The 27,977-nt window shown below is 42.0% G+C and overlaps 1 protein-coding gene across 11 annotated transcripts in view; it reads left to right on the forward strand.

Annotated features, from left to right (window-relative positions):
* Positions 1–27,977, forward strand: part of acoxl (acyl-CoA oxidase-like) — a 434,711-nt gene that overhangs the window by 20,897 nt on the left and 385,837 nt on the right. For all 11 annotated transcript variants that reach the window (XM_069887663.1, XM_069887664.1, XM_069887661.1 and 8 more), the window contains 3 exons: positions 1,199–1,295; positions 25,190–25,273; positions 27,287–27,373. In XM_069887663.1, coding sequence (XP_069743764.1) covers positions 1,199–1,295; positions 25,190–25,273; positions 27,287–27,373 — 268 coding nt within the window. The remainder of the gene's footprint in view (positions 1–1,198; positions 1,296–25,189; positions 25,274–27,286; positions 27,374–27,977) is intronic.

The following is a 27,977-nucleotide window of genomic DNA, read 5'->3' on the forward strand; positions in this document are numbered from 1 at the left end:
ACTGAGACACCGTCTTACAAAGCCTAACTAATACAGGTGCATCAAGATTACAGAGTTTAAAAGACAAAATAATTTTTTAACAAGATCAGTATTTGTAATCCTTAATTATGTAAAACCGGTTAATACCTGTAACTTTCAAAATTTAAATTCAAATCCCTGGTCGTTGCCATTGAACAGTGTTGCTCTAGCCGCTACGCTAAGCATGCCACCTCCCCACCCCCAAGTTTACAGATAAAGCCTTACTAATATACTTAATGTTAATAAAGATAAGGACTTTTACCAGGCAGGGATAGGGAGTCACTTTGGGAGAGTCATCCCAGCAGTGAATGGCTCTTCATCCTGGGTTCCGCCATTTTATTCAAACACAACTTTATTCAAAGAGCTGCAGATGGGGCATGACCGAGGCACTCCACTGGCTCAATGTTTGTTCCCATGTTCACCGAGGGGTTGCGTGTTGCTTTGGGGAACTTTTACATTTTAAAATTGCTGGTTAATTTTTTATTTATTTCAATATCTGTCTGTCTTTATTTATTTATTACCTCCCCTGTTGTTTGTGCTATCGATTGCTTGAATTCTGGATATCAGGGATTTTACTGTAATTATTATTGTAACTTTATGCAGTTTATTACCTGAATTTAAATTTCCTGTCTGTCTCAGTGGAGATTGGAGATGACTACAGAGCAAGAGACCAGACAGCACGTTGCTAGTGCAGTAATTTAACCCATGCTGTGCTTCTCAGATCCTGTATCCCCAGTTTTTATTTGACTAACTAAACTCTGGAATTCCCACCACTCTTTCCTCCCTCCTTTCTCTTGTGTTAAATTGGACCTTTTTTAAAAAAAATTCCTCTCTTCCATCTCGTGCTTGTTTCTACTTGTATACATCCTTGTGGCACTGTTTTAATTTTAGCTTGTTGCTGCTGTGGCCTTGGAATATTCTGGTACATCAAGTGTACTGTATAATGGCAAGTTGCACTGTATAATTGCAGATTGTCTGTGGAATTGGACTGTAATTACAGTCTGAAGTATTTGATCTCCCCAGGGTAAGCAAGTGTAGGCATTGTCGAGTTCCTTTGCAGTCTTTCCTTCAAATGACATCTCAGAATTGTTAGATGATAAGTAATTTATACACCATTTTTGGGGAAGATAAAAGTATCAGGTAATTGAAAAGCATTACCAGTAATTTTTTTTGTGCACAGGTATGACCTGAATCTCGATGAGATACGCAACCTGTCTTCTGAACGAGTCAAGTTTGTTATAAAGTTACCAGTGGTTCAACAGCAGTTGGATGAACAGGTAAGTAATTTTCTCCAAAACAATCCTATCCCATTGATGTCATCAATCAGAATATATAAACAGAATATTTTTTGAAGATATGATTTATGATTTTCCAGACTTGAACTCAAACAGTTTTCAACATTGTCAGTGATTACAATCCAGCACCGACTACAACTTATCCATATCTCTTCTATACAGATTCCTCTGCCAGGTCCAAATTTATCCCCTCCCATTCCCTCCCCTGACACATAACACTTAATACTTAACTGATCAAAAAAATATATATACAGGACATTAAAAGCACTTACAACAAAGGAATAAGTCATATATCAGAGAGTTGTAGGTTTGTCACGGTATGGCGGCCTGAGTTCAGACTGATTTCTTTTCCTGGCTGGAATGAGATGGACACCCCCCCCCCCCCATCCACTCAAGGTTGAGGAGGAAGTGGGAAAGTCAGGGCAATGAGGCACAGAGATCTCTTTACAACTGTGCTCCTATAAAGTTTAAGTATGGTTGCCAAATTTTTTGGGAAGTACCATACCTTCCCTTTAAGTTACAGGTAATTTTCTCCTAGGGAACATGGCCTCTCTTGAAGTTCTTCTTCTTGCTGAGAGATGTTGCCACCTCTTGGAGAGTCTCAAACTTCTGCAGTGGGACCATGGCTTATATTACCCAAAAGTTGTTTACTTCAGATCTTATCTCTTTGAACAAATTATTTAATTATCTTCAAGGTCTCCTGACAGTCTGTGACCAACAAAAGAAAACTGCATCTTTGGGCCTCATGGTGGAAATTGGATAATGTCTACTGATTCATATGCATCCCTGGGCCCCATAGTGAAATTTAGATTGTCTTTTTTTTATTTTTTTATTTTTTTTTTTTTTTTAAATTTTTTATTTTTCACACCATAAATCACATTAGCTCTTCTGATGCAACTACATCCCTTCTTGCATAAGATGGTCTAAATCCTCCATTACATTCCACCCCTTGGTTGCAGCCTGTCACTTACGAGACCTAACAAGCATTTGAGTAAAGAAGGAGCGAAAAAGAGAAACTAAAACTAATATAATCACAAAAATAAGCAATAATGCGAACAACCAACGGAGAATATTCTGGCCCAATCCCCCAAATGTACCATTTAACCATGAAAAAGGATTCCAATCAAGGCTCAAACTATCCTTGTGGGCCACAATACCCAGACACTGAAGCTCATGAACAGATTTTGAAATATGCTGAACAATATCAGATATATTAGGGGATACATCAGGATGTGTCCCCCATGGGCAACTCCCTCGGAACGTCCTCGACGTTACAAATCCAGTTGCTGGCACCAAAGCAGCTGTTAAGCCAGATCAGCAGGAGCGCAAGACGGAGGATCTGGAACAAAGAAGCCTGACATATGTCACTCACGATGCCGTAAGCGTTCGGTATTTAAACAAACTAAATCATCCTGTCCCACCGAGTGTTACCCTGGGCAGGTGTCACTATTTCCCCTTTTACAGGAGGGCCACTACCTGATGGTGCCACCCATACCTTTTGTCCAACATTCTCTAGTTCGGGGATGGGGGGCAATGACTGTTTTTCCTCTGGAATAGGCTGTAGTTCGGAAGCGTGAAGGTCGGTGGAAAGGTGTACCTCCTTTTAAAGGGCGATGATTCAAATTGTCGACTGCCTGCTGCAGCACATGGCACCACCCCTTCAGGGTCCCCAGTGGTGTTAACAAACAAATTTGTTCCTTTAGTAAGCCATTCATTTGTTCAACTAACCCGGCAGCCTGTGGGTAATAAGGAATATGATGGACCCATAAGATACTGTTGTCAGTTGCCCAATCACAGATTGCCTTCCCGGAGAAGTGTGAGCCATTATCAGACTGAATTTCTTCTGGTACATTATAACGAGAAATTAAATGGTTTAGTCCTTGGATAGTGCTAGCTTGGTCAGCCATCTTGGTGGGAAAAGCAAAAACCAGACCCGAAAAGGTGTCAACCATTACTAGGACGTAACGTTTACCCATAGAGTCTGGCATGGGGGCCTATATAATCAATTTGCCAGACCGCAGCTGAGCGAGCTCCCCATCTTATTCAGCCATGCGGACCAGGAGGAACGGTGCAGGACTTCACAAGCTGGACTGCTGGGCATGTACGCACGACCATGCGGACGTCATCCTGATGGACGGGTAAGGCATGTGTATGGGCCCACATAGCTGATCCCTTCTCCCCCAAATGGCCACTCTGTTCGTGTGCCCATCGAGCCAGGGGGACAGCATTGGCGCGGCTGATAGTGGCAAGCTGATCTGCTACTGCATTATATTGTGCCATGTTTGTCGTCTCATTGGTATGGACATCAACGTGATATATGGTTATCTCACGATGATGGGAATCATCCCACAACAGCTGCCACAACTGTTTGCCCCATACTGGGCGATCATATATCAGCCAGTCGTTCTTTTGCCAATGAGGCATCCAAACCACTAGTCCATTAGCCACAGCCCAGGAATCAGTAAACAAGCGAAGAGGGTGATCATGGGGGGTCTAGTGGTAAAGTGACTGCCTTCAACTCAGCATACTGACTGCATCAGTAAACCAGGCGTCCTCTTGTTCTGCTTTCTGTACCATCTCTTCCGTGGCCCCTTGGATCATCACATCATCAATATAATGGTGAATTGAGAGGGAAGGCGATACTGGCACCGTTTCCAAATCACGGGCAATTAGGCTGTGGCAAATAGTGGGAGAGTGTACGTAACCCTGAGGGAGGCAGGTGAAGGTATACTGGCGCCCCTTCCAGGTAAAGGCGAACTGATCCTGTGATACTTCATCTATAAGAATACTGAAGAAAGCATTAGCGAGATCAATGACAGCATACCATGTTCCCGAGTTCCCAGTAGCAATGTTTTCAATAAGGGTGACAATGTCCGGAACTGCCGAAACAAGTGGTGGGGCATGTTAGTTCAAGAAACAATAATCAACTGTCATTTTCCAGGAGCCATCTGGCTTCTGGACTGGCCAAACAGGGCTATTAAAGGGCGACGTTGTGGGCCTCACTACCCCTTCCTCTTGCAAAGCATCGATGGAGGCAGTAATCTCTTCCTGTCCCCCAGGGAGGCGATATTGTGGAATGCATACTGGTTTCAAGGGGAGGGGGGAGGAGGCACCATCACAGGATCCCACTTAGCCCGACCCACCACTAGTCTTTTAGTAATAGTCCAAATTCCAAATGCAAATCCCCCTTGGCTCGTATTAAGGGCCGTACCGGCCAACATATTAATATCCAGGATACACTCGTCAATGGCAGCCACCAGGGCATGTAACCATATAGGGGAAGGGCCATCACCCACCGTGGCGCAGACTTTTATTTCCTTCACCAGGGTGATCGCTCCTCCCATCCCCTCTATTCGAAATGTTAGTCCAGTCCAGAGGTTGGGGTTACCAGGAATCACCGAGTGCTCCGCACTGGTATTGACCAAGGCCAAATATTGGTGGTCATTACCCCCACCCCAATGGACTGTTAACGGTATGTAGGGCCGTGGGTCCCTGTGTATCCGCCGTATCTCAGTGGAGTAGACACGGAGACCCTGCCCACACCCTCATGCTTTAGTAGGGTTCGGGGGCTTCCAGGCCCACATGCCACTATTATCCATAAGAGCCTTTTTAACCATTTGTTGTATCTCATCACGGATAACTGGAGCAAGAGAAGCTGGTTTGATAGGAGCAGCAGTGGGAGTGGAAGGCACAGCTGGGCCAGGAGGACTCAACAGCTGGGAATGGTTCCCCTGCTTTCCTCTTATAAAGGGCATAAAGGACTGCAGTAGATTTCCCATCAATATCACGTTTAGGTTCGCCTAACTTTAACAAGGTTAGAAAAAGGTCCTTTCTTGTCGGTCCGTTATTAGCAGCAGGCCCTCTCTTTTCATCCTGCTTGTCTGATTTAACCTGGGCTGTACGTGAGTGGATTTTACCTCCCAACTCAAATTCTCTAAGCCCAGATAAGGCGTGCACCATCTCAGACACAGGGTGCCCAATTAGCGGACTAGTTATGGACAGAACCAGTCCCTGTACAGTGGGTTGGGCTGAACAAACCAATCAGGTATGCATTCCGGCCGTGAATATCTCTTCATCAGGGCTCCCCCTATGTAACCACAGCCTCAAACGCCCTGCATATAAGGCAGAGGCCAGGGCCTGCTGACGAATTACTGCTATACCCTCCTCTGGGGTGCCCCAATTGTTCTGCAAATGTAAATCCCAATCTACTGGTGATGGGTATACTCGTAGCAGGGCATCCCCTAGAGTGGCAAGTAAGTAATCCATCTCTCTTCCTCTACCCCGCAGCTCAGCAGTGACCTGGATATCAGTAGTCAATGTTCCTAATCCCAACAATTCCTCAGGGGTTAAATATACATTACCCCCTCTTTGCTCCCAAACACACAGGAGCCAGGCTGCCAGAGTTTCTCCTGCCTTTTGCCTAAATCGATCTCCAATGGCAGCCGGCTCTTTTACAGAGAAGTCACGGATCATTGACTGATCTTGACCTCTGCTCCCACTTGGACCCACAGGGTCCTTTGCCCAGTGGGCAGGACGAGGCCGCGGCCATCCCGTAGAGGGGATAGGCCATAAGAGCATAAGCAGGGTATTTTCCCCTGGGTCTGCTTGGGAGAACGGGGTATCTATCCCTTCCATCTCTATCCTTACATCATCCCCCCTTCCATCTGTTTGGGAAGTCTGCTGCCTTATGGGGCGGGCGTGAACAGCAGGTGGAGAGGGCAGTATGTTAGGCACATGCTGAGGAGTATCTGCATTATTACCATGGTCATCATTCCAGATATTCCCATCCCAATCCTCAATTACATCAGGATCGTCGCCATTCCTTATCATGGATCGGGTTCTACTCCATGCCTTTCTTTATCTGCACAGAGCTGATGCCGGAGTTTAATATTACGGCAGATCGTTTGGACATGCTTATCCTCCCATTCTTTGGCTCGGTCCTGACTGGTGCGAACAATCTTGCTAATCATGGAACAGCGTTGTCGCATGGCTTCTAGCTCCTCCTCTAATTGCTCTCTCTTGTGCTGAGATTCTACTTCTCTTTGAACTAATTCTGCTTCATGCTGAACGGCGTGCCAAAAACCGTCCGTCAGCGTCCCCTTTTTACCAGGAAATTTACTTTCTCAAAGGAGAGTGGCAACCCGCTCTCCCAGAGGTGCACTTTTTTTAAATTTTTTTATTTTTCACACTATAAACCATATTGATCAAGATACATATTTTCCTTTTCAAATATATACAGTGTCGTTTTCTCTCCCCCCCCCTTCCCTCCTCCCCTCCCTCCCTCACCTCCCCTCCCACTTATTTAAAGTTCAGAATCTAAGATACATTTAAACCCGTTAAACAATGTTGTCACCCAATAAAAATAAATAAGAAATTCCACTGAGTCAGTTTTTTCATTATCTTCTCCTTCTGTCATTTTAGGTGGTGGAAGTCCACGGTAGGTTTTCTCTATTGTGTTTCATGTATGGCTCCCATATTTGTTCAAATATTGTAATGTAATTTCTTAAATTGTATGTTATTTTTTCTAATGGAATACATTTATTCATTTCTATATACCATTGTTGTACTCTCAAATTATCTTCTAATTTCCAGGTTGACATAATACATTTTTTTGCTACGACTAGGGCTATCATAACAAATCTTTTTTGTGCTCCATCCAAATCAAGTCCAAATTCTTTGTTTTTTATATTACTTAGGAGGAAGATCTCTGGGTTTTTGGTATATTGCTTTTTGTGATTTTATTTAGTATCTGGTTTAGATCTTCCCAAAATTTTTTCACTTTCTCACATGTCCAGATTGCATGAACTGTTGTTCCCGTTTCCTTTTTACAGCAAAAACATCTGTCTGATACTGTTGGGTCCCATTTATTTAACTTTTGAGGTGTAATGTATAACCTGTGTATCCAGTAATATTGTATCATACGTAACCTTGTGTTTATTGTATTTCTCATGGTTCCGGAGCATAGTTTCTCCCATGTTCCATTCTTTATCTTTATGCTTAGATTTTGTTCCCATTTTTGTTTGGTTTTACAATTTGTTTCCTCATTCTCCTTTTCTTGTAGTTTAATATACATGTTTGTTATAAATTTTTTGACTATCATTGTATCTGTAATCACATATTCAAAATTACTTCCTTCTGGTAACCTCAGACTGTTTCCCAATTTGTCCTTCAAGTAGGATTTCAGTTGTTAGTATGCCAACCTTGTATCGTCAGTTATATTATATTTATCCTTCAATTGTTCAAAGGAATCATCAGTTATATTATATTTATCCTTCAATTGTTCAAAGGATAATAGTTTATTTCCCGAAAAACAATTCTATATTCTTTTGATCCTTTTTTCTCCCATTCTTTAAAGGAAAGGTTATCTATTGTAAAAGGGGTTAGCTGATTTTGCGTCAGTATTAGTCTTGGTAGTTGGTAATTTGTTTTATTCCTTTCTACATGAATCTTCTTCCAAATGTTGAGCAGATGATGCAATACCGGAGAATTTCTACGTAGTACCAATTTTTCATCCCATTTATATAATATATGTTCAGGTATCTTCTCCCCTATTTTATCTAGTTCTAATCTAGTCCAATCTGACTTTTCCCTTGTTTGATAAAAATCTGATAGGTATCTTAATTGTGCGGCTCTATAATAATTTTTAAAGTTTGGTAGTTGTAAGCCTCCTTGTTAATACCATTCTGTTAATTTATCTAGTGCTATCCTCAGTTTCCTCCCTTTCCATAAAAATTTCCTTATTATTGTCTTTAAATCCTTGAAAAACTTCTCTGTTAATCATGTTGGTAATGTCTGAAATAAATATTGTATCCTTGGGAAAATGTTCATTTTAATACAGTTTATCCTTCCTATCAGTGTTAGTGGTAAATCTTTCCAATGCTCTAAGTCGTCTTGTAATTTTTTCATTAGTGGATAATAATTGAGTTTATATAGATGGTTGAGGTTTGTATTTATTTGTATACCTAGATATCGCATTGCTTGCGTTTGCTATCTGAATGGTGATTCTTTCTCAAATTTTGAGAAATCCACATATTCATTCGCATTGCTTCGCTTTTATTTGCGTTAATCTTGTAACCCAACACTTCTCCATATTCCTTCAATTTCCTATGTAATTCTTTTATTGATATTTCTGGTTCTACTAAGTATATTATAATGTCATCTGCAAATAGACTGATTTTATATTCCTTGTCTTTTCTTTTTATCCATTTTATTTCATTTTCTGTTCTTATCAGTTCTGCTAGTGGTTCTATGCTAATGCAAACAATAAAGGAGATAATGGGCATCCCTGCCTTGTTGATCTGCTTAAGTTAAATTGTTTTGATATATATCCATTTACTGTCACTTTCACCAATGGCCCCTTATATAATGCTATAATCCAATTAATATATTTCTCTGGTAAGCTGAATTTTTGTAGTACTTTGAATAAATAATTCCATTCTACCTTGTCAAAGGCCTTCTCTGCGTCTAAAGCAACCGCTACTGTTGGAGTTTTATTTCCTTCTACTGCATGAATTAAGTTAATAAATTTACAGATATTGTCTGTTGTTCGTCTTTTTTTAATGAATCCAGTTTGGTCTAGATTTACTATTTTTGGTACATAGTCGGCTAATCTGTTTGCTAATAGTTTAGCTATTATCTTGTAATCTGTGTTAAGTAAAGATATTGGTCTATATGACGCTGGTATAAGTGGATCTTTCCCTGTCTTTGGTATTACTGTAATTATTGCTGTTTTGCATGACTCTGGTAAGCTTTGTGTTTTATCAATCTCGTTGATTACTTCCAGAAGGGGAGGAATTAATAAATCTTTAAATGTTTTATAAAATTCTATTGGGAATCCATCCTCTCCTGGTGTTTTATTGTTCGGTAGTTTTTTTATTATCTCCTGTATTTCTTCTATTTCAAATGGTTTTGTTAATTTATTTTGTTCCTCTGTTTGTAATTTCGGTAGTTCAATTTTAGTTAAAAATTCATCTATTTTATCTTCTTTCCCTTCGTTTTCAGTTTGATATAGTTGTTCGTAGAATTCTCTAAAGTTTTCATTGATCTCTGTTGGATTATATGTGATTTGCTTGTCTTTTTTCCTTAATGCCAGTACCATTCTCTTAGTTTTTTCTGTCTTAAGCTGCCACGCTAGAATTTTGTGCGTTTTTTTCTCCTAGTTCATAATATTTCTGTTTTGTCTTCATTATGTTCTTTTCCACCTTATATGTTTGTAGTGTTTCATATTTTATTTTTTTTATCTGCCAATTCTCTTCTTTTAGTTGTGTCATCCTTCATTGCTAATTCTTTTTCTATATTTGTTATTTCCCTTTCCAACTGTTCTGTTTCCTGGTTGTAATCCTTCTTCATCTTGGTTACATAACTTATTATTTGCCCTCTAATGAATGCTTTCATTGCATCCCATAGTATAAACTTATCTTTCACTGATTCCGTATTTATTTCAAAGTACATTTTAATATGTCGTTCATTGAATTCTCTAAAAGCCTGCCTTTTAAGTAGCATGGAGTTTAATCTCCATCTATACATTCTTGGTGGGATGTCCTCTAACTCTATTGTCAATAACAGGGGTGAGTGGTCTGATAATAGTCTAGCTTTATATTCTGTTTTCCTAACTCTCTCTTGCATGTGAGCTGATAACAGGAATAGGTCTATTCTTGAGTATGTTTTATGTCTGCCTGAATAATATGAATATTCCTTTTCCTTTGGGTGTTGTTTCCTCCATATATCCAAAAGTTGCATTTGTTGCATCGATTTAATTATAAATTTGGTTACTTTGTTCTTTCTATTAATTTTTTTTCCAGTTTTATCCATGTTTGAATCCAAATTAAGATTGAAATTCCCTCCTATTAGTATGTTCCCTTGCGTATCTGCTATCTTCAAAAAGATAACTTGCATAAATTTTTGATCTTCTTCATTAGGTGAATATACATTGAGTAAATTCCAAAACTCCGAATATATTTGGCATTTTATCATTACATATCTCCCTGCTGGATCTATTATTTCCTCTTCTATTTTGATTGGTACATTTTTACTGATTAATATAGCTACTCCTCTAGCTTTTGAATTATATGATGCTGCTGTTACATGTCCTATCCAATCTCTCTTTAATTTCTTGTGCTCCACTTCAGTTAAGTGTTTTTCTTGTACGAATGCTATATCAAATTTTTCTTTTTTCAGTAAATTTAGCAGTTTCTTCCTTTTGATTTGGTTATGTATTCCATTAATATTTAAAGTCATATAATTCAACATAGTCATCTTATACTTTGTTTATCTTTCCTTTCTGTTTCCTCATCATCACCTTTCCTTCTTATCCATTTCTGTTTTCTTTTTTTAAGCACATTATAAGACCACATTTCTTAAACATAAAATATTTCCATTACTCTCCTATCTAAAAATCCTTTAACCCCATTATCCCCTCCCCTTCCTGAGTTGCCCTTTGTCCCTTGTCGGGCAACCACATCTCCCCTCTCCATTTGGATTTGTGAAATCACTCGCAAACGTCAACTGATTTCGCAGTGACCGTAATTCTTCCCCACCCAGCACCCCCCCGAAAACATTTTAATCTTCATATATAACAAAGGTCACTCTCTTAATTCCCTCCTTACTTCCTCTCTTCCCTTACTTTCCCTTATTAATTCTTATCTATACTCTATATATTTTCTTTTAAATACACATACACACGTACACACATATACACACACACACACACACACACACACACACACACACACACATACACACACACACAATATATATATATAGACCCATATACACACATACATATAGTTTGTGGTTATTTTTGCTCTCGTTACATGTCTTCATCTCTCTGTCTGTTTTGTAGTTGTTCTGCAAATTTTCGTGCTTCCTCCGGATCCGAGAATAGTCTGTTTTGCTGCCCTGGAATAACTATTTTAAGTACCGCTGGGTACTTTAGCATAAATTTATATCCTGTTTTCCATAGGATCACTTTTGGTGATTTAAACTCCTTCCTCTTCTTCAGGAGTTCAAAACTTATGTCTGGATAGAAAAAAATTTTTTGACCTTTGTATTCCAGTGGCTTTTTGCCTTCTCTTATTTTCTTCATTGCTTTCTCCAATATATTTTCTCTTGTTGTATATCTTAGGAATTTTACTAAAATGGATCTTGGTTTTTGTTGTGGTTGTGGTTTAGGGGCTAATGTTCTATGTGCCCTTTCTATTTCCATTTCTTCCTGTAATTCTGGTCTTCCTAGGACCCTGGGGATCCAATCTTTTATAAATTTTCTCATATTCTTGCCTTCTTCATCTTCCTTAAGGCCCACTATCTTTATATTGTTTCTTCTATTATAATTTTCCATTATATCTATCTTCTGAGCTAACAGCTCTTGTGTCTCTTTAACTTTTTTATCAGATTCTTCTAATTTCTTTTTTAAATCATCTTCTTCCATTTCTTTGGCTGTTTCTCGTTCTTCCACCTTGTCCACTCTTTTTCCTATATCTGACATGACCATCTCTAATCTATTCATTTTTTCTTCTGTACTTTTTATTCTTCTTTTTATTTCACTAAATTCTTGTGATTGCCATTCTTTTATTGATTCCATGTATTCTTTAAAAAAAATATATCCATGTACTTGCCCTTCCCTTCTTCTTCCATTTCTCTTGTGTTCTTCCTCTTCTTCTTCCTCTGGGTTGGTCATCTGTTGTTTCTTTGATTTCCTTTTACTCTCTTCTTTCTTGCTCTCGTTATTTTCTGTGTTTTCCTCTTGCTGTGGTGCTGTGGCTGTCAGTCTCAGCTGTGGAGATCGACTCCTCAGCTGGTCTCCCCTCCTGTCAGTGTTTTTTTTGTCTTGCGCGGTTGCGCACTTTTGCTTGGCTCCGCGAGCCATTTTTGTAGTCCCGAGCTCGGGACTTCGACTGACATGAGGCAGCGGGCTTCTCTCTCCACAGCGGGCCTCCTCGGACAGGTAAGGCCTTCACCTTCTTCTTCTGATGTCTTTTCTTCTTCTGATGTCTTTTCTTCTTCCGATGTCTTTTCTTCTTCTCTTCTTCCCGTTGCTTTCGACTTTTCTTTCTTCGTTGCCATTTTCTTCCCACCTTTACTTTCACTTTATTTTAATTTTCGTGTTTGTGCCTTTGCGTTTTCTCTGTTTTTTTTAAACTTTTCCGGAGAGGGCTGGAGTTCCCCGACCGGCCACTACTCCATCACGTGACTCCTTCCCAGAGGTGCACTTGACGGGTCTAACTTCTCATCCCAACTAATGGGTAGTCCCAACAAAGAAAAGGTATTGGCCAACATGCCAAACCCATCGACTTTGGAAGTCCATCCCGGAATCAAGAACTGCTCAGGGCTCACCTCTTTCTTTCGGCGAAACATCTTGAGACCAACCCTGCTCGCTGTGCCAATTGTCTTGGGTAAACTTATACCTCTCATTTTGTTCGTTTTAGATTGGTCACAGTGTTTGAGCTACCGAAAGAAAATAGACACACACACACCGAGAGCAGTTCAGTTTATACAAGGCTTTATTACTAAATCTAAAGCTGAATTCACACTACAATATGCAAGCCCTTCCCAATTTTACTTATCAACGCCTGGACTGGTCCCAACTGCCGAAGCGAGGCAACGACTGCACACGGCGCCAGTAGCAGCTTCTCTACCTCCCTCAACTGGGACATTAGCTGGAGTCTTGAAGTTCCTCTTCTTGCTGAGAGATGTTTGCCACCTCTTGGAGAATCTCAAACTTCAGCAGTGGGACCATGGCTTATATTATCCAAAAGTTGTTTACTTCAGATCTTATCTCTTTGAACAAATGATTTAATTATCTTCAAGGTCTCCTGACAGTGTGCGACCAACAAAAGACAACTGCATCTCTGGGCCTCATGGTGGAAGTTGGATAATGTCTACTGATTCATATGCATCCCTGGGCCCCATAGTGGAATTTAGATTATGTCTTCTGATGCAACTGCAACCCTTCTTGCATAAGCTGGTCTAAATCCTCCATTACACCGTACCTTCCCTTTAAGTTACAGGTAATTTTCTCCAGGGGAATATGGCCTTGCATTTCCTTGCTCCACTGTGCAATACTCAGACAAGTGTCAGACTTCCAGGTTGCCGCTATGCCCTTCCTGGCCACTGTCAATGCAATAATTCCAAATTGAATTTGGAATTTGGACAGTTTCGTTTTACGTCTTGCGTCCATTATGTTGCCCAACAGGAACAACTCAGGGTCCTGCGGGAATTCCTTACCTATAATTTTCCCTAGGGCTTCGCCTAGCTCCACCCAGAAGGGCCTCACCTTGGTACATGTCCAGGTTGTGTGCACAAAGTTTCCTATCTCAATGCCGCACCTAAAACATTGGTCTGATAGTTCTGGTTTAGATCTGTTAATCTTTTGCGGCATCAGGTACAGTGATGATTGCAGTCATGCCGGCCCAACATAGGCTGGACCAGCACCGCTCATCAATCATTACTCCTAAGTCCACTCCCATCTCTGCCTCATTTAGGTCCTTCCGGTTGGAGCAGGAAATACATTGCCGAAATAAATTTCCATGTTATCCCCCTTCAAATCCTGGTCTCGATGTCACTGCACTTTGTTAAGACCATGGATGGACCCAATTTGTCCTGTAGAAAAGATCTTATTTGAAGGTAGCAGTGGAATGACTTACTTGATAAATCATATTTCTGCCAAAGTTGTTCGAATGACATTAATTGCCCCTGCTCATAACAGTCCTCTAAACACCTATAGCCATTCCGATGCCATGTTTTCAGGGTCTTGTTACCTACTGTCATAGGTATTAATTGATTTGAAGTCAGAGTGTTTTTGGGGATAGCCCCACTTTTATTCCTAAATATTGGTTAATGTTATTCCAAATACAAATAATTTGTTTTAATATAGGGCCGTCTGTTTTTCCAGATAACAATTTGGCATACCATTTATAAATACAATCCTCTGCCACCTTCTCACCCACCAAGGGCAGGCCAATTTGTGCCCAGGATGGTCCCTCCCCTCCTTTAAAGAGTGAGGAGATGTATCTCAACTGTACTGCCCATAGTAATTTTTGAAACCTGGCTTTCGTAATCCGCCCAGACTGTAATCCCAGGTCAATTTCTCTATAGAGACCCTGGCTACTTTTCCATTCCATAAAAATGCTCTCATGCATGAGAGCAGATTTTCACATTCATTTTAATACAGTTGACCCTGCCCATTCGTGTTATGGCCAGGGACATCCACCTGTTCAGGTCCTCCTCAATTTTTCCCAGCAAGGGAGTGTAATTTAACTTGTTTAAAATTGTTATCTATTCTAACTCCTAAGTATTTGATCTATTTTGCGGCCACTTTAGATAGCAATCGTCTTAACATTGACTATAGCGCCCCCCTCCCCCCGGTAAGTGACATTATTTCGCTCTTATGCCAATTGATCTTGTACCTGTTGACCTTCCCATAGTTCTCCAGGGTAGAGCGCAGTTTGGACAGTGATTTTACTGAGTCTGTCAGATATATCAATACATCATCAGCAAATAGGCTGATCTTGTGTTCTTCCTGGCCTACTTTAAAGCCCTTAATGACTGGATCCTGATGAATGGCCAGTACGAACAGAGCTGGAAATTGTGGACACCCCTGTCTACTGGATCTTGTCAGTGGTAAGGCTGAGGAAATTTGTCCGTTGGTCACAATTTTCACCTTGAGCACATGATATAGCGCCCTTATCCAAATGATAAAAGTTGGCCCTAACCCCAATTTCTCCAACACTTTGAATAAAAAGTCCCACTCTAGTCTGTCAAGTGCCTTTTCTGCATTCTGGGCCACAGCCAGTCCTCTCTCAATTCTAGTTTGTGCCTGGTGTATTACACTCAACAGTCTACTGATGTTGTCTGCTGCCTATCGTTTTGGTACAGAGCCTGCTTGATCTTTATTTATTAGTTTTGGCAAATACTTCCCCAACCTATTTGCCAGGGTTTTGGTCATTATCTTATAATCCATATTTAATAACAAAATCGGTCTATAATAAGATGGCAACAGTGGATCTTTTTCTTTAAGATAGTCGTAATAATTGCTGTTGAGAAAGATTCCGGGAGAAAATGAGTCGCCATTGCCTGACTTACCACCTCCATATAGAGAGATACCAGTAAATCTTCTAGAACTCGGGTGGAAATCCATCCTCCCCTAGAGACTAGTTTGTAACAAATTCAATGCTTTCTCTATCTAATCTTCTGTGAAGGGATTGACTAGACCTTCCTACTCTTCTGGGTCCAAATTTGGCAACTCTATCTTAGACAGGAGCTCGCCAATTTTGTCTGTCCTCCCCACCAATTCTGATTTATATAAAACTTCATAATATTTCCAGAAGGTATCATTAATTTCCTTTGGTTTATAAGAGACCCTATCCTTCCAATTTTGTACTGCATTGATCATTCTTAAGGCCTGCTCCGTCCTCAACTGCCAAGCAAGGTCTTCATGGGCTCTCTCACCCAATTCATAATATTTTTGCTTTGATTGTATTATAGCCCTCTCTATATTATACATTTGAAGCGTGTTGTATTTCAGCTTCTTATTTGTAATAGCCCTAAATTGATCTTCTGAGCCTGATTTTTGAAAGTCCTTTTCCAGACGAACAATTTCTTCTTCTTCCTTCTCATATTCTTTCCTTACTGTTTTAGTGTATCCAATTATTTAACCCCTCAAAAATTCCCTGGGTGTCCCATCGGAGGAATTTGTCTGGAGTAGAGGTACAGTTAGCTTTGCAGAACATGTCTATGCATTCTTATAAAACTACAAAACTCCGGTTTCTTTAACAGCAACGCATTAAGACACCATCTGTAAACTGTTTCTGTTTGTCTGGTATTTCAATGATTATTATCAAAGGTGAGTGATCTGAGAGAAGTTGTGCCATGTACCTATCTTCCATGATCCTACCCTCTACATGGGCTGAAACCAAGAAAAAAATCTATTCTCGAGTAGGAGTCATGCTGCCTTGAGTAGAAGGAATAATCCCTCTCCCTTGGATACTTCCACCTCCATATATCGATCAAATTCAGCTCTTGCGGCCTTTGTTTTTGCTATTTTCTTTGTTGATTTATCCAAGACAAGAAGAAATTAAAATCTCCCCAACTAGGATGTTCTCCGTTCCCTCTGGCAATCTCATGAAAATATCCTGCATAAATTTTGCATCATCAAAGTGGGGCATGTGCATTTACGAAGGTCCAGGATTCTGAGTATATCTGGCAGTGCACCAAAACGAATCTACCTGCTTTATCTGTAGTCACACCCTGCACTCTCACTGGAACGCTCTTCCCTATTAGAATTACTATCCCCCTTGCCTTCAAACCAAACAAGGAGGGTATTAACTGGCCCACCCACCCTCTTTTTAACTTTTGATGCTCTCGTTCTGTCAGGTGGGTTTCCTGAAGGAAAGCCAGGTCTGCTCCCATTTTCTTAATGTGTGCCAAGACCCTTTTTCTCTTGACTTCTCTGTTTAGACCATTAACATTAAAACTAACACACTTTATGCTCTTAGCCATTTCCCCAAGGATTGTTAGTACCATACTCTTTCCACACCTCTGCTGCCCCAAGTCCCTGTCCCATCCAACTGACCATCCTCAGCCATCTGTCTCTGGCCACCAGGGGAGGGAAAAAAAAAACCAAGAACTCGAGCTCAACTAAGGGAAAATAAAAAACAATATTGATTTAAAAACTATAATAAAACAGCCAGCTAACCTCACATAATACCCTACCAAATTCATACTCCATCCCTTGCCTCACCTTACCCCCTTTCCCACCTTTTGACTGGTTCAAACTCCTTTAAGATTGTTGGGCTAATATCGGCATAGAAAAATATTTTACACCCTCTATCTCCATCAGGCCTCCCCTCCTTTTTGTGCCAGCTGCCGCCGCTCTCATAATTTTTCTCCCTGTCTTGGTAGCGCAGTAGCTTTACCAAGACTGAGTGGGGTTTCTGCCCAGGACTTGGCTTTGGAATGGGGGGGGGGGAAGGGAATCGGTGTGCCCTCTCTATTGCTACCCTTTCACCAAGCATGTCCTTGCCCAATATTCCAGAGATCCAGCTCTGAAAAAAGTTCACTGCATTTCTCCCCTCACTGTCCGCTTTTAGTCCTTCTATCTTTATATTGTTTCTTCCCTCTCTCTCATCAGCACGTCTAGCTTATTCTCTATTCTGTTTATCTTGTCCTCACTTGCCCCTACTCTGTCCTCAACCTCATTCATTCTTCCCATTAAGCCTGAGAAGGCATCCTGCATTTTATCTAATTTTTCCCCCATGGCCTGGGCTCTATTATCTACTGCTTTGAATAGTCAACCCAATGTCTTCATCATATTCCGCAAAGAAGGCTCCGAGCCACCCGCTTGGTTTGTGTCGCAGGTGAATCTCTTTCTGGCCTCCTGGCCGCATGGAGTTTTCCTCCACTGTCATCACTGCCGCCCCAGTCGCCATCACGATCCTCACCCTCATCGACCTCGTCGCATGAGCTTGGCATGTCTTCTGACCTGACACTGGACTCCCTCAACCTCACCGGGCCCCGACTTGGCTCTTCAGCTGCGACTCCTTTGCCTCGCAACCACCACCTTGGCTTGAGAATCGCGCACAGTGCAAACTCTCCTGACCTGGCGTTCTCACTGTGGGAGGGGGGAATCCTGAATCTCTCTTTCTCCCCAGTAGGATTCACTGGGCTCTTGCTGGCCGTCTGTTGATTCGAGGCAGCGTTGCCTCCTCGGTCGCGACTCTCCTGCTGGGTGGGCTGCTCGACCTGGGCGTCAACTTCACTAGCAGCCCTGCCATTTTTGTCACCACGAGGCACCTCAGTCTGCTCTGGAGACTTCGACATCATTGCTTGGCGCTTTTGCTTGCGGCTTTACTTTTTTAATGGTCATTCTGCTGATCACGGCACTTTCCCACGTCACCTGTGAGTATTTTGACTGCTTTTTAAATCTTTTTTTTCTTGGTTTATTTTCATATAGATCTGGGAGCGAGATACAAAGAAATAAATTCATGAATATGAGAGCCTCGGATGGTCAGTGTGAGCAGATCCTTTGGTCATTTGCCATTCTCACTGCCCATGGGAAGAAGCTGTTCTTCAGCCTGGTGGTTCTGGCTCAGATACTTGCTTCCACTCACTCTCCCACATCACGTGACCTTTCAATATATAAACAGAATTCAGAATTGAGAATATAATCTGCTTTGACATCATGAGGCAATTTTCAAATTCTGAGGGGTTGTGAAATCCCACGTGATGCTAAGACCGTGATCTACCTTTTGGCAGATGTAAGGTATCCTCTGACACTCTTTCAAGTGAGTTCTCAATATCACTGAGATTGGTGCTGGGACTTTTGTCTGTCTTATAAATGAAATTGGGTGAGAATGCAGGCGACTTGAAGCTCGCTGACGACACGAAAACTGGTGGTGTCTTTGATAGTGAAGGATTTTGGCTAAGAATGTACAGAGAGACTTTGGGGTGCAAGTTCACTCTTCTCTGGAAAGTGGCAGCAGGTGTGGATAGGGTTGTGAAGAAGGCATTTGTCATGCTCACTCACCCTCATAGACAGAGGCATTGAGAATAAGAGTTGGGATTTTAAGTTGTGATCAGGCCGTATCTGGAGCATTGTGCACAGTTGCAGTGGCACACTACAAGAAGGATGTGGTAGCATTAGAAAGATTGCAGAACAGGGATTCACCAAGATGTGCCTGGAATGGTTAGAAGGAGGGTTTGTATAGAGTGGCTTCTCATTAAAACATCGGAGACTGAGGGGTGACTTTATGGAGGTTTATAAGATTAAGAGGCACAGATAGTTAAAGCTTTATTCACAGACTATAGAAACATAGAACACTACAGCACAGAATCGGGTCCTTTAGCCTATCTAGTCTATGCCTAACTGTTATTATCTGAAAAAGAGGGCATGCAAAATCATTGAGGACGCCTTCCACACTGTACACAGCTGCTCCTGTTGGGGAAGAGATACAGAAGTATCTGAGCCAGCACCACCAGGCTGTCTTCCCATGGGCAGTGAGAATGCTGAACGATCAAAGGATCTGCTCACACTGACCATCCGAGGCTCTCATATTCATGAAATTATTTCTTTGTCTGATGAAATACTTGTCATGCATTTGTATTGTCTGCACGTGTGTTCTGTCTGATTGTGTGTCTGCATGTTTTTGCACCAAGGACCAGAGAACGCTGTTTTGTCAGGTTGTACTTGTACAATCAGATGACAATAAACTTGACTTGACTCTTCTGCCTAATCCCAATGACTTGCACCTAGACTAGATCCCTCCATCACCCTCCCATCCATGTACCTATCCAATTTCTCTTAAATGTCAAAATTGTACCTGACTTTCATTTACTCCATTTTGTATACTATTAAATCTCCCCTTATTCTCTTGACACTCCAGGGAATAAAGTCATAACCTGTTTAACCTTTCCCTGTTACTCAGTTCCTCAGGTCCTGGCAACATCCATGTAAATCCTCTCTGTGATTTCAATCTTATTGATATCTTTCCTGCAGTTAGGTGACCAAAACTACACACAATACTCCAAATTTTGCCTCGCCAATGTTCTATACAGCTTACCATAACATCCCAACTTCTGTACTTAATACTTTGATTTATGAAGGTCAATATGCCAAAAGCTCATTTTACAACCCTATCTACTTGTGACGCCAGTTTCAGGGAATTATGTATCTGCATTCTCAGGTCCCTCTGTTCTACCGCATCCCTCAGTGCCATATCGCTTATGTCCGCCTTTAGTTGGTCCTTCCAAAATGCAACACCTGACACTTGTCTGCATTAAATTCTATTTGCCAATGTTTCATCCTATTCTTCGAGCTGGTACAGATCCCTCTGCAAGCTTTGAGACCCTTCATCGCTCTCCACAGTACCTCCAATCTTAGTGCCATCTGAAAACTTGCTGATCCAATTTACCACATTATCATCCAGTGCCTTTTTGCATAGCGATCTCAATTAATTGGTGTGTGAACGACCCGTTTTTAAGGCCAGATTGCTGCAACTCAGCTCTGATACTACCTACCTTGCCAGGTAATTATTGGGATGAAAATGACCCCCATCCTGTGCTCGTGTGTTGACACAGGTAAGCGGTTAAAAGGCGGTTAATTCCTGTCTTTTAACAGTTGTGTAAAAGGGGTAATAGATGACTCCCAAGATAGGGGAGCCTAAAACTAGAGGCGAGAAGAGAGATATTAAAGAGGGGCCTGAGGTTTAACTATTTCACACAAATGTTGCAGGTGTTTGGAATGAGCTGCTGGAGGGGGTAATGAAGGCAGAGACAATTTCAATGTGTAAAGGGTATTTGGACATATACTTGGATAAGAAACATTGAAAATAGGTGCAGGAGTAGGCCTTTTGGCCCTTCAAGTCTCCACCGCCATTCATTTTGATCATGGCTGATCATCTACTCAGTACTCAGTACCTGCCTTCTCCCCATAGTCTCTGATTCCCTTAGCCACAAGGGGCAAATCTAACTCTCTCTTAAATATAGATAAAGAACAGGCTTCAACTACTTCCTGTGGCAAAGAATTCCACAGATTCACCACCCTCTGAGACAATTTTCTTTCTCATCTCAGTCCTAAAAGACTTCCCCCTTATCCTTAAACTGCGACCCCTGGTTCTGGTGTTGCCCAACATTGAGAACAACCTTCCTACATCTAGCTTGTCCAATCCCTTAAGAATTTTATATGTTTCTAAAAGATTCCCCCCTCAATCTTCTAAATTCCAGTGAGTATAATCCTAGTCGATTCAGCCTTTCTTCATATGTAAGTCCTGTTATCAATCTAGTGAACCGTCTTTGCACTTCCTCTATGGCAAGGATGTCTTTCCTCGGGTAAGGAGACCAAAACTGTACACATTACTCCAGGTGTGGTCTCACCAAGGCATTGTACAGTTGCAATAGAACCTCTCTGCTCCTGTACATGAATTCTCTTGCTATGAATGCCAACATACCATTCGCTTTCCTCACTGCCTGCTGCATGCCCCCTTTCAATAGCTGATGTAAGCGATACCCAAGTCCCGTTGCATCTCTCCTTTTCCTACTCGGACACCATTGAGGTAATCATCTCCTGTTCTTGCCTCCAAAGTGGATAACCTCACATTTATCCACATTATATTGCATCTGCCATGCATTGGCCCACTCACCTAACTTGTCCAAGTCACCCTGCATCCTCTTAGCATCCTCTACCCAGCTAACCAGGCCACCCAGCTTCATGTCATCTGCAAACTTGGAGATGCTGCTTTCTATTCCCTCATCTAAGTCATTGATATATATTGTAAACAACTGGGGTCCCAGCACTGACCCTTGCAGTACCCCACTAGTCACTGCCTACCACCTGAAAATAACCTGTTTATTCCTACCCTTTGCTTTCTGTCTTTCAACCAATTCTCTATCCACTTCAATACCATCCCTCCTATACTGTGTGCTTTAAGTTTGTACTCTAATCTCCTGTGCGGGACCTTATCAAAAGCCTTCTGGAAGTCCAGATATACCACATTCACTGGTTCTCTGCTATCCACTCTACTAATTACATCCTCAAAAAATTCTATTAGGTTCATCAGACATGATTTTTCCTTCATAAAACCATGCTGACTCTGTCCGATGATACCACTACTTTCCAAATATGCTGCAATCGCATCTTTAATAACTGAAAATGGGTATTGTGTTCGGATTGGTTGTGGGCCACAGGGCCTGTTTCCATGCTGCACTGGTCTATGACTCTACGATACGTCCCTCAAGGTTGCAACACCAGAGAGAAACATATTAGTTGATTAATATCTTGCAGCTGCTTGTGGGACTTGGTTTGTTCTCTGTATTTCAACAGTATTTATTTTAGGGATGAACAAATCAATCACAGGGATGGTCACATTCTCACGTGATCAAGAGAGCTCCTGGAATGCCAAGTAGGTAAAGAGCACTGCAAGAAAGAAAAAAATTGTAAAGAGAGGGAATTGGTTGGAACTATAATGCAAAATTATTAACTGTGAGCACAGATTTGAAATGCTTTTGAAAAGGATCATTTTGATTGGTGTTCCAATCACAGCACAGTTAGCATAACACTGTAACATCACCCATGACTTAGGTTCAAATGCGGAGCTGTCTTTAAAGCGTTTCGTATGTTCTCCTTGTCTGTGCAGATTTCTTCTAAGGGCTCCAGTTTCCTCCTCCGTTTCAAAGCCCACGGGACTGGAAGGTTAATTGGGTGTAATTGGGCTTCACTGGTTTCATGGACCGGAAGGGCCTTTTACCGGGCTGCGTCGTTAAAATAAATAAAAAACTTAACCCTGGACACAAATATGTGGGGCTGCATTTGCATGGCAGTGGATGAAAATTCGTGACATTGTGTCCTTGAACAAAAGAAATGAGAGCAGGTTAGCCTTTTCTGCATGCTTTGATTAAGATCATGGCTAATCGTTAACTTCAAATACATCTTCTCATCGTAATACTAACATCAGAAGGTAGTTACAGTAAAACTGATCATTCGGCAGCTTCAGGACTTTGATATTCGATTCGCAGATTTTACGGGTGTCACATTCATTCCCCAATATGCTTATTTCACCTTTTACACAATGACATTTTATTTTTTTATTGAGTGAACGCTGTGAGTTTAAAGGGATTGGGAAATGGAACCCTGTGAGTTTCATGTTGTAAGTTGCAATTTGTGTGCTTGAATTTGGAGGCGCCATGATTAGCTGAAATAATGCCAACGAACCTGGGTTCGAATCCAGCACTCTTTGTGAGGAGTTTGTACGTTCTCCCTGTGTCTGAGTCGGTGCTCCGGTTTCCTCCCACCCTTCAACACATACAGGGGTTTTGGTTTAATTGGTGTATTTTGGGTGCATGAGCTCGTGGGCCGAAAGGGCCTGAAACTGTGCTGCGTGTCTAATTTTAAATTGGTCAAAACCATTTAAACCAGGAAGCTCTCTGGACCTTAGTTTTGACTGCTCACCTGGCTTTGAACCCTTGACTTGTGCTCTGGATTAATAATTGATCCTGATGCTGAACGGTCAAGATTTCCAAACAGTTGAATAGCTGGTTATCAGTGTCCTACTATAAGTGGTGCTGGCCACATCCTGGTGAGCATTGTGAACCTGCATTTCGGATGTTGGCTCAAATCTGCCTTTGAATGTGGGACACTTCCCAGCTGTGTTCCAATTATATCTCCTTGTGTCCAGTCTAAGCCATCTGCTCCAGTCTGCCTTGAACTACATGAACTTAGTCTGTGATTATTTTTTCCTACGTGGCATAGGAGCAAAATTAGGCCATTCGGCCCATTGACTCTGCTCTACCATTCAAATCCTGGCTGACGTGTTTTTCCTCTCAACCTTTCCCTCCTGCCTTTGACACCCTCACTAATCAAGAACCGATCGACCTCTGCTTTAAATATACCCAAAGACTTGAGCTCCACACCTGTCTTCCACAGATTCACTGCCTGAAGGAATTTCTCCTCATCTCTGTTTTAGAGGCTGTGCCCGCTGCCCCTAGACCACACATGTCAAACTTTGGCCCGCGATATAATTATATTTGGCCCGCAAAATCATTTAAAAAATGTATTAGAGGTGGCCCGCTGGCCGCCGCGCCAGTATAGCGCATGCACAGCTAATACTATAAATCCCAGAATGCATTGGCGTCAGCCCGCTAATCGCCCCCACCTCCTCTGTTTACGTTGCAGGGTCTCACCGTGGACTCTGGTTTTGGGGCCTGGCCAGTGTCAGAGGAAGCCAAGGCCGCTTCCCAGCGCCCGGAACCGGAGGCCTCGGGCCTGACCTCGCCAGGACCGTTGCCCACTCCCCCTCCCTGCCGCAGGCTGACCCGCGACTCACGGTGACGGGGCCGCTGATCCGCCGAGATGCCGCCCTGCAGCGAGAGCCGATGCCCCCGCACTGTCGTGTCCCCCCGCCCGCCCTCCCACCGCAGCGCGGCCTGGCCGGTGTCAGGGGAAGCCAAGGCCGCTTCCCAGCGCCCGGAACCGGAGGCCTCGGGCCTGACCTCGCCAGGACCGTTGCCCACTCCCCCTCCCTGCCACAGGCCGACCCGCGACTCACGGTGACGGGGCTGCTGATCCGCCGAGATGCCGCCCTGCAGCGAGAGCCGATGCCCCCGCACTGTCGTTGTCCAATGCCCCCGCACTGTCGTTGTCCAATGCCCCCGCACTGTCGTTGTCCAATGCCCCCGCACTGTCGTTGTCCAATGCCCCCGCACTGTCGTTGTCCAACCCCGCCCTCCCGCACACAGGCCTGAGTAAGGATTATGAACTTTAATCTCAGGATAAAATGATCTTCCAATAGTTTCATGTCACAGTAATAAATATATTCCTGGTTAAAAATGGTTCTGCACCTGGATACAAGCTCATTAGGCATAAAACTTGAAAAGTGTGTAAATCAAAGGATATCTGTACCAATGGAAAAAGGGCATGGCAAATAACCCTGCTAGAGTTCATGCCCACAATCAGTCACCCATTTGATTGTTTCAGGAATCATGTTATTCTCCTACATTCTCAATAGCCCTCAGATTTTACTATTCGACAGCACACTAGCAACATTTGACAAATCCTCTATAGAGAAATATTATTTATTGAATATTTTATTTCTTATTTGTTAATGCTTCTGGAAAGAGTTTATCCAAAACTATTATTAAACATTTATTTTAATAAGAAAAAGTTTAACATTACATATGTTTAAAGAAGAGAAAACATGTTGTTGAAAATTTTCAATAAATAATTAGTTCGGCCCTCGACTTAGTCCAAGTTTTTAATTTTGGCCCTCCGTGAATTTGAGTTTGACACCCCTGCCCTAGACTCTCCCTCTACTGGAAACATCTTCTCCATGTCCACTCATTCTGGCCCTTTCTGAAGTAAACTTGACATCTCACGTTGGTTGTTCTTTCAGATAGAAAAGAAAAAACACTGCATCAATAAAAGCCTGGCGATTGGTGAAGTTCTCTCCACAGCAGATCTTGCAACTGGAGTAAAGGTAAGGGCAAGAGTTGTGTTATTCAGACTTGACGGTAGTTCTTGTAACGTAACTGGAAGGCAGAGTACCACAATCTGTATTGTTTGAGGTAAAATGTGTTATTTGAGGCAAATTACAGTTTTACAGGTGCTCCCATACTTACGATGGTCAGACTTATGATTTTTCGAAGTTACGATAGTACAATAGAGTGACTGTCATTATTTACTTTCAAGTAAGGCCATCGCAAGCATCATTGATTTTTCCAATAAATGCTGATAATTCCTCTAAGGTGAATTCTTTGTAGCCTCCTTGGTCAATCAGTTCTTGCAGGAACTGATGCAGCACTGTGGGGAGAGAGCGGGATCAGTGTGGGGGCAGATACAGTGCTGTCGGGAGAGAGCGGGGCAGCGGGATCAGTGTAGGGAATAGTACAACACTGTTGATGTTATACAAGGTATACCTGTCTTCCTTTTCGATGTACAATTATTTCAATTTACGATGGGTTTGCCGGGATGTAACCCCTTTAAAAGTTGAAGAGCACCTATACTTAAGGGAAAGTGAAATAAATATGAAGGAGAAATAAATGGAAGGTCAGGGTAATCAGAGAAGAAATGGGAGAAGGTCCATGAATTTGAGTCAAAGTCCTTTTTCTCTGAAGTACATTCTGTATAAAAAGAAATAGTGTATATCATGGCTAATGTGATTTATGGTGTGAAAAATAAAAAATTTAAAAAAAAAAGTACATTCTGTATAATTCTATCATCGAATCCATGAAACTATTTTCTGTTGTAGCATTCAACCAGAGATCCCACCAGCTATTTATCCACTTATCCCTAGATTGAGGATACTTTGGGTTTTTTTTACTGGATAGAACCACAGAACATTAGAGTACAGGAACAGGCAACTTCAGCCCATCTAGTCCATGCCAAACTATGATCCTGCCTTGACCCAATGACCTGCACCCGGACCATAGCCCTCAATTCTTCTCCCATTCATACACCTATTCAAATTTTTCTTGCATGTACAAATTGAGCCGGCATTCACCTCTTCAGCTGGCAGCTCATTCCATGCTCCCATCGCTCTCTGTGTGAACATGTTCCTCCGAATGTTTCCTTTATATATTTCACGTTTCACCCTTAACTCATGTCCTCTAGATAGGCGGAGTAGAAGGAAGATGAAGGATTACATCAGTGGACTTTAGACCCTAACATACATTTTAAAAAATCTAACAGTAGTTTGGGTGTGGGAGAAAACACCATTGACAATTGTTTATGAGAATGAAATGCATATTGTGTAAGAGTAAAACTAGATGCCACATTTGACAGTTAAAGGGGCAGAAACTTGTGTTGATAAAAGAAGGCTCATGCGGAACATAATCCCTGGCATGGATTTATTGGGCCAAATCGCTTTTTAATGCTTTACTTTTTGAATTCCAATATTTTCAATGCTACTCATAAAATTCCATCTCTGTGGAAATAACAAAAAAACTTAAAAACATTTGGGGAATGCAACTTTTCTTGAGGGTGAGAGAACAGACATTGGACATGGAAGGTGAGATTGTCAAGGGACAGCAGGATGGTTCAGGGGTGACAGGGAAGAGATTTCCCACATTATGGGGTGCGAACGTCTGGATGCAAGTCCGGCTTTTCTTTCTGTCGTCGGCTCTGAGAAGGCCGTGACAGAACAGTACCCAGAACCCCAGAGATTGCTGTCAAAATGAAAGGGTGACAAAAGGACACAAATCTGATGCTCTGGTGTGACAGGGAAGACCATAAGACATGAGAGCAGAAATAGGCTATTCAGCCCATCAAGTCTGCCTCACCACTTAATCATGAGCTGATCCATTTTTCCACTCAGCCCCACTGCCCGGGCTTCTGTTCATAACCTTTGATGCTCAGGTAAATCAAGAATCTGTCAATCTCTGTGGTTTATGCCAGTCTCAGTGCCTGAATCTTGAGTGGTTTCACTCAAAGAAGATGGAATATTAGCCATTTCACATGTACAGCCTAATTTCTCTTGTTTTTTATCTTGCAGATGGGTGTGGTCTGCTGGTTGTTTGGTGGGGCAGTTATCAACCTTGGCAGCCAGATGCACATTGAAAAGTGGCTTCAGCCTCTGAAGGTATGTGTCGGAGTATCTACCCTTGCATATGATGCAATTGTATATTCTTTTCACTCATACTGGTATTTCTCTGGACCAATGCTGTTCAGCACTTGCAGGTTGTCTTGTTTTACTATCCATGTTGAATTGTCTTTAGTTTGCAATTGCAATTATATGAAGGAATGGTCCACCCATGTTGGCCACACCTGTCAGCTTGGCTTTAAATTTTAAATTAAAATTTTTAAATTTTAAATGTAGACATACAACACGGTAACAGGCCATTTGGACCCACAAATCCATGCCGCTCAATTTACACCCAATTAACCAACACCCACGGTATGCTTTGAACGGTGTGGGAAGAAACTGGAGGCCCCCCCCCCCCCCCCCCCGGGAAAACACACGGTCACGGAGAATGTACAAGCTCTTTACAGACAGCACCAGATTTGAGCCCCTGTCCCTGGCGTTGTAAAGGCGTTGTGCTAACCGCTATGCCAACTGTGCCACCCTTCCAGCCTGTTGCTGGGAAGAGCAGGTAAGCCAGTATGGGGGTTCCAGTCGAGAATGGCCGAAACATTCAGAACAAAAGGCTAAAATTGGCCACGTTTACTATGTAAATCTTCATCAA

The sequence above is a fragment of the Narcine bancroftii genome, chromosome 6, assembly GCF_036971445.1.
Source record: "Narcine bancroftii isolate sNarBan1 chromosome 6, sNarBan1.hap1, whole genome shotgun sequence".
Taxonomy (NCBI): Eukaryota; Metazoa; Chordata; class Chondrichthyes; order Torpediniformes; family Narcinidae; genus Narcine; species Narcine bancroftii.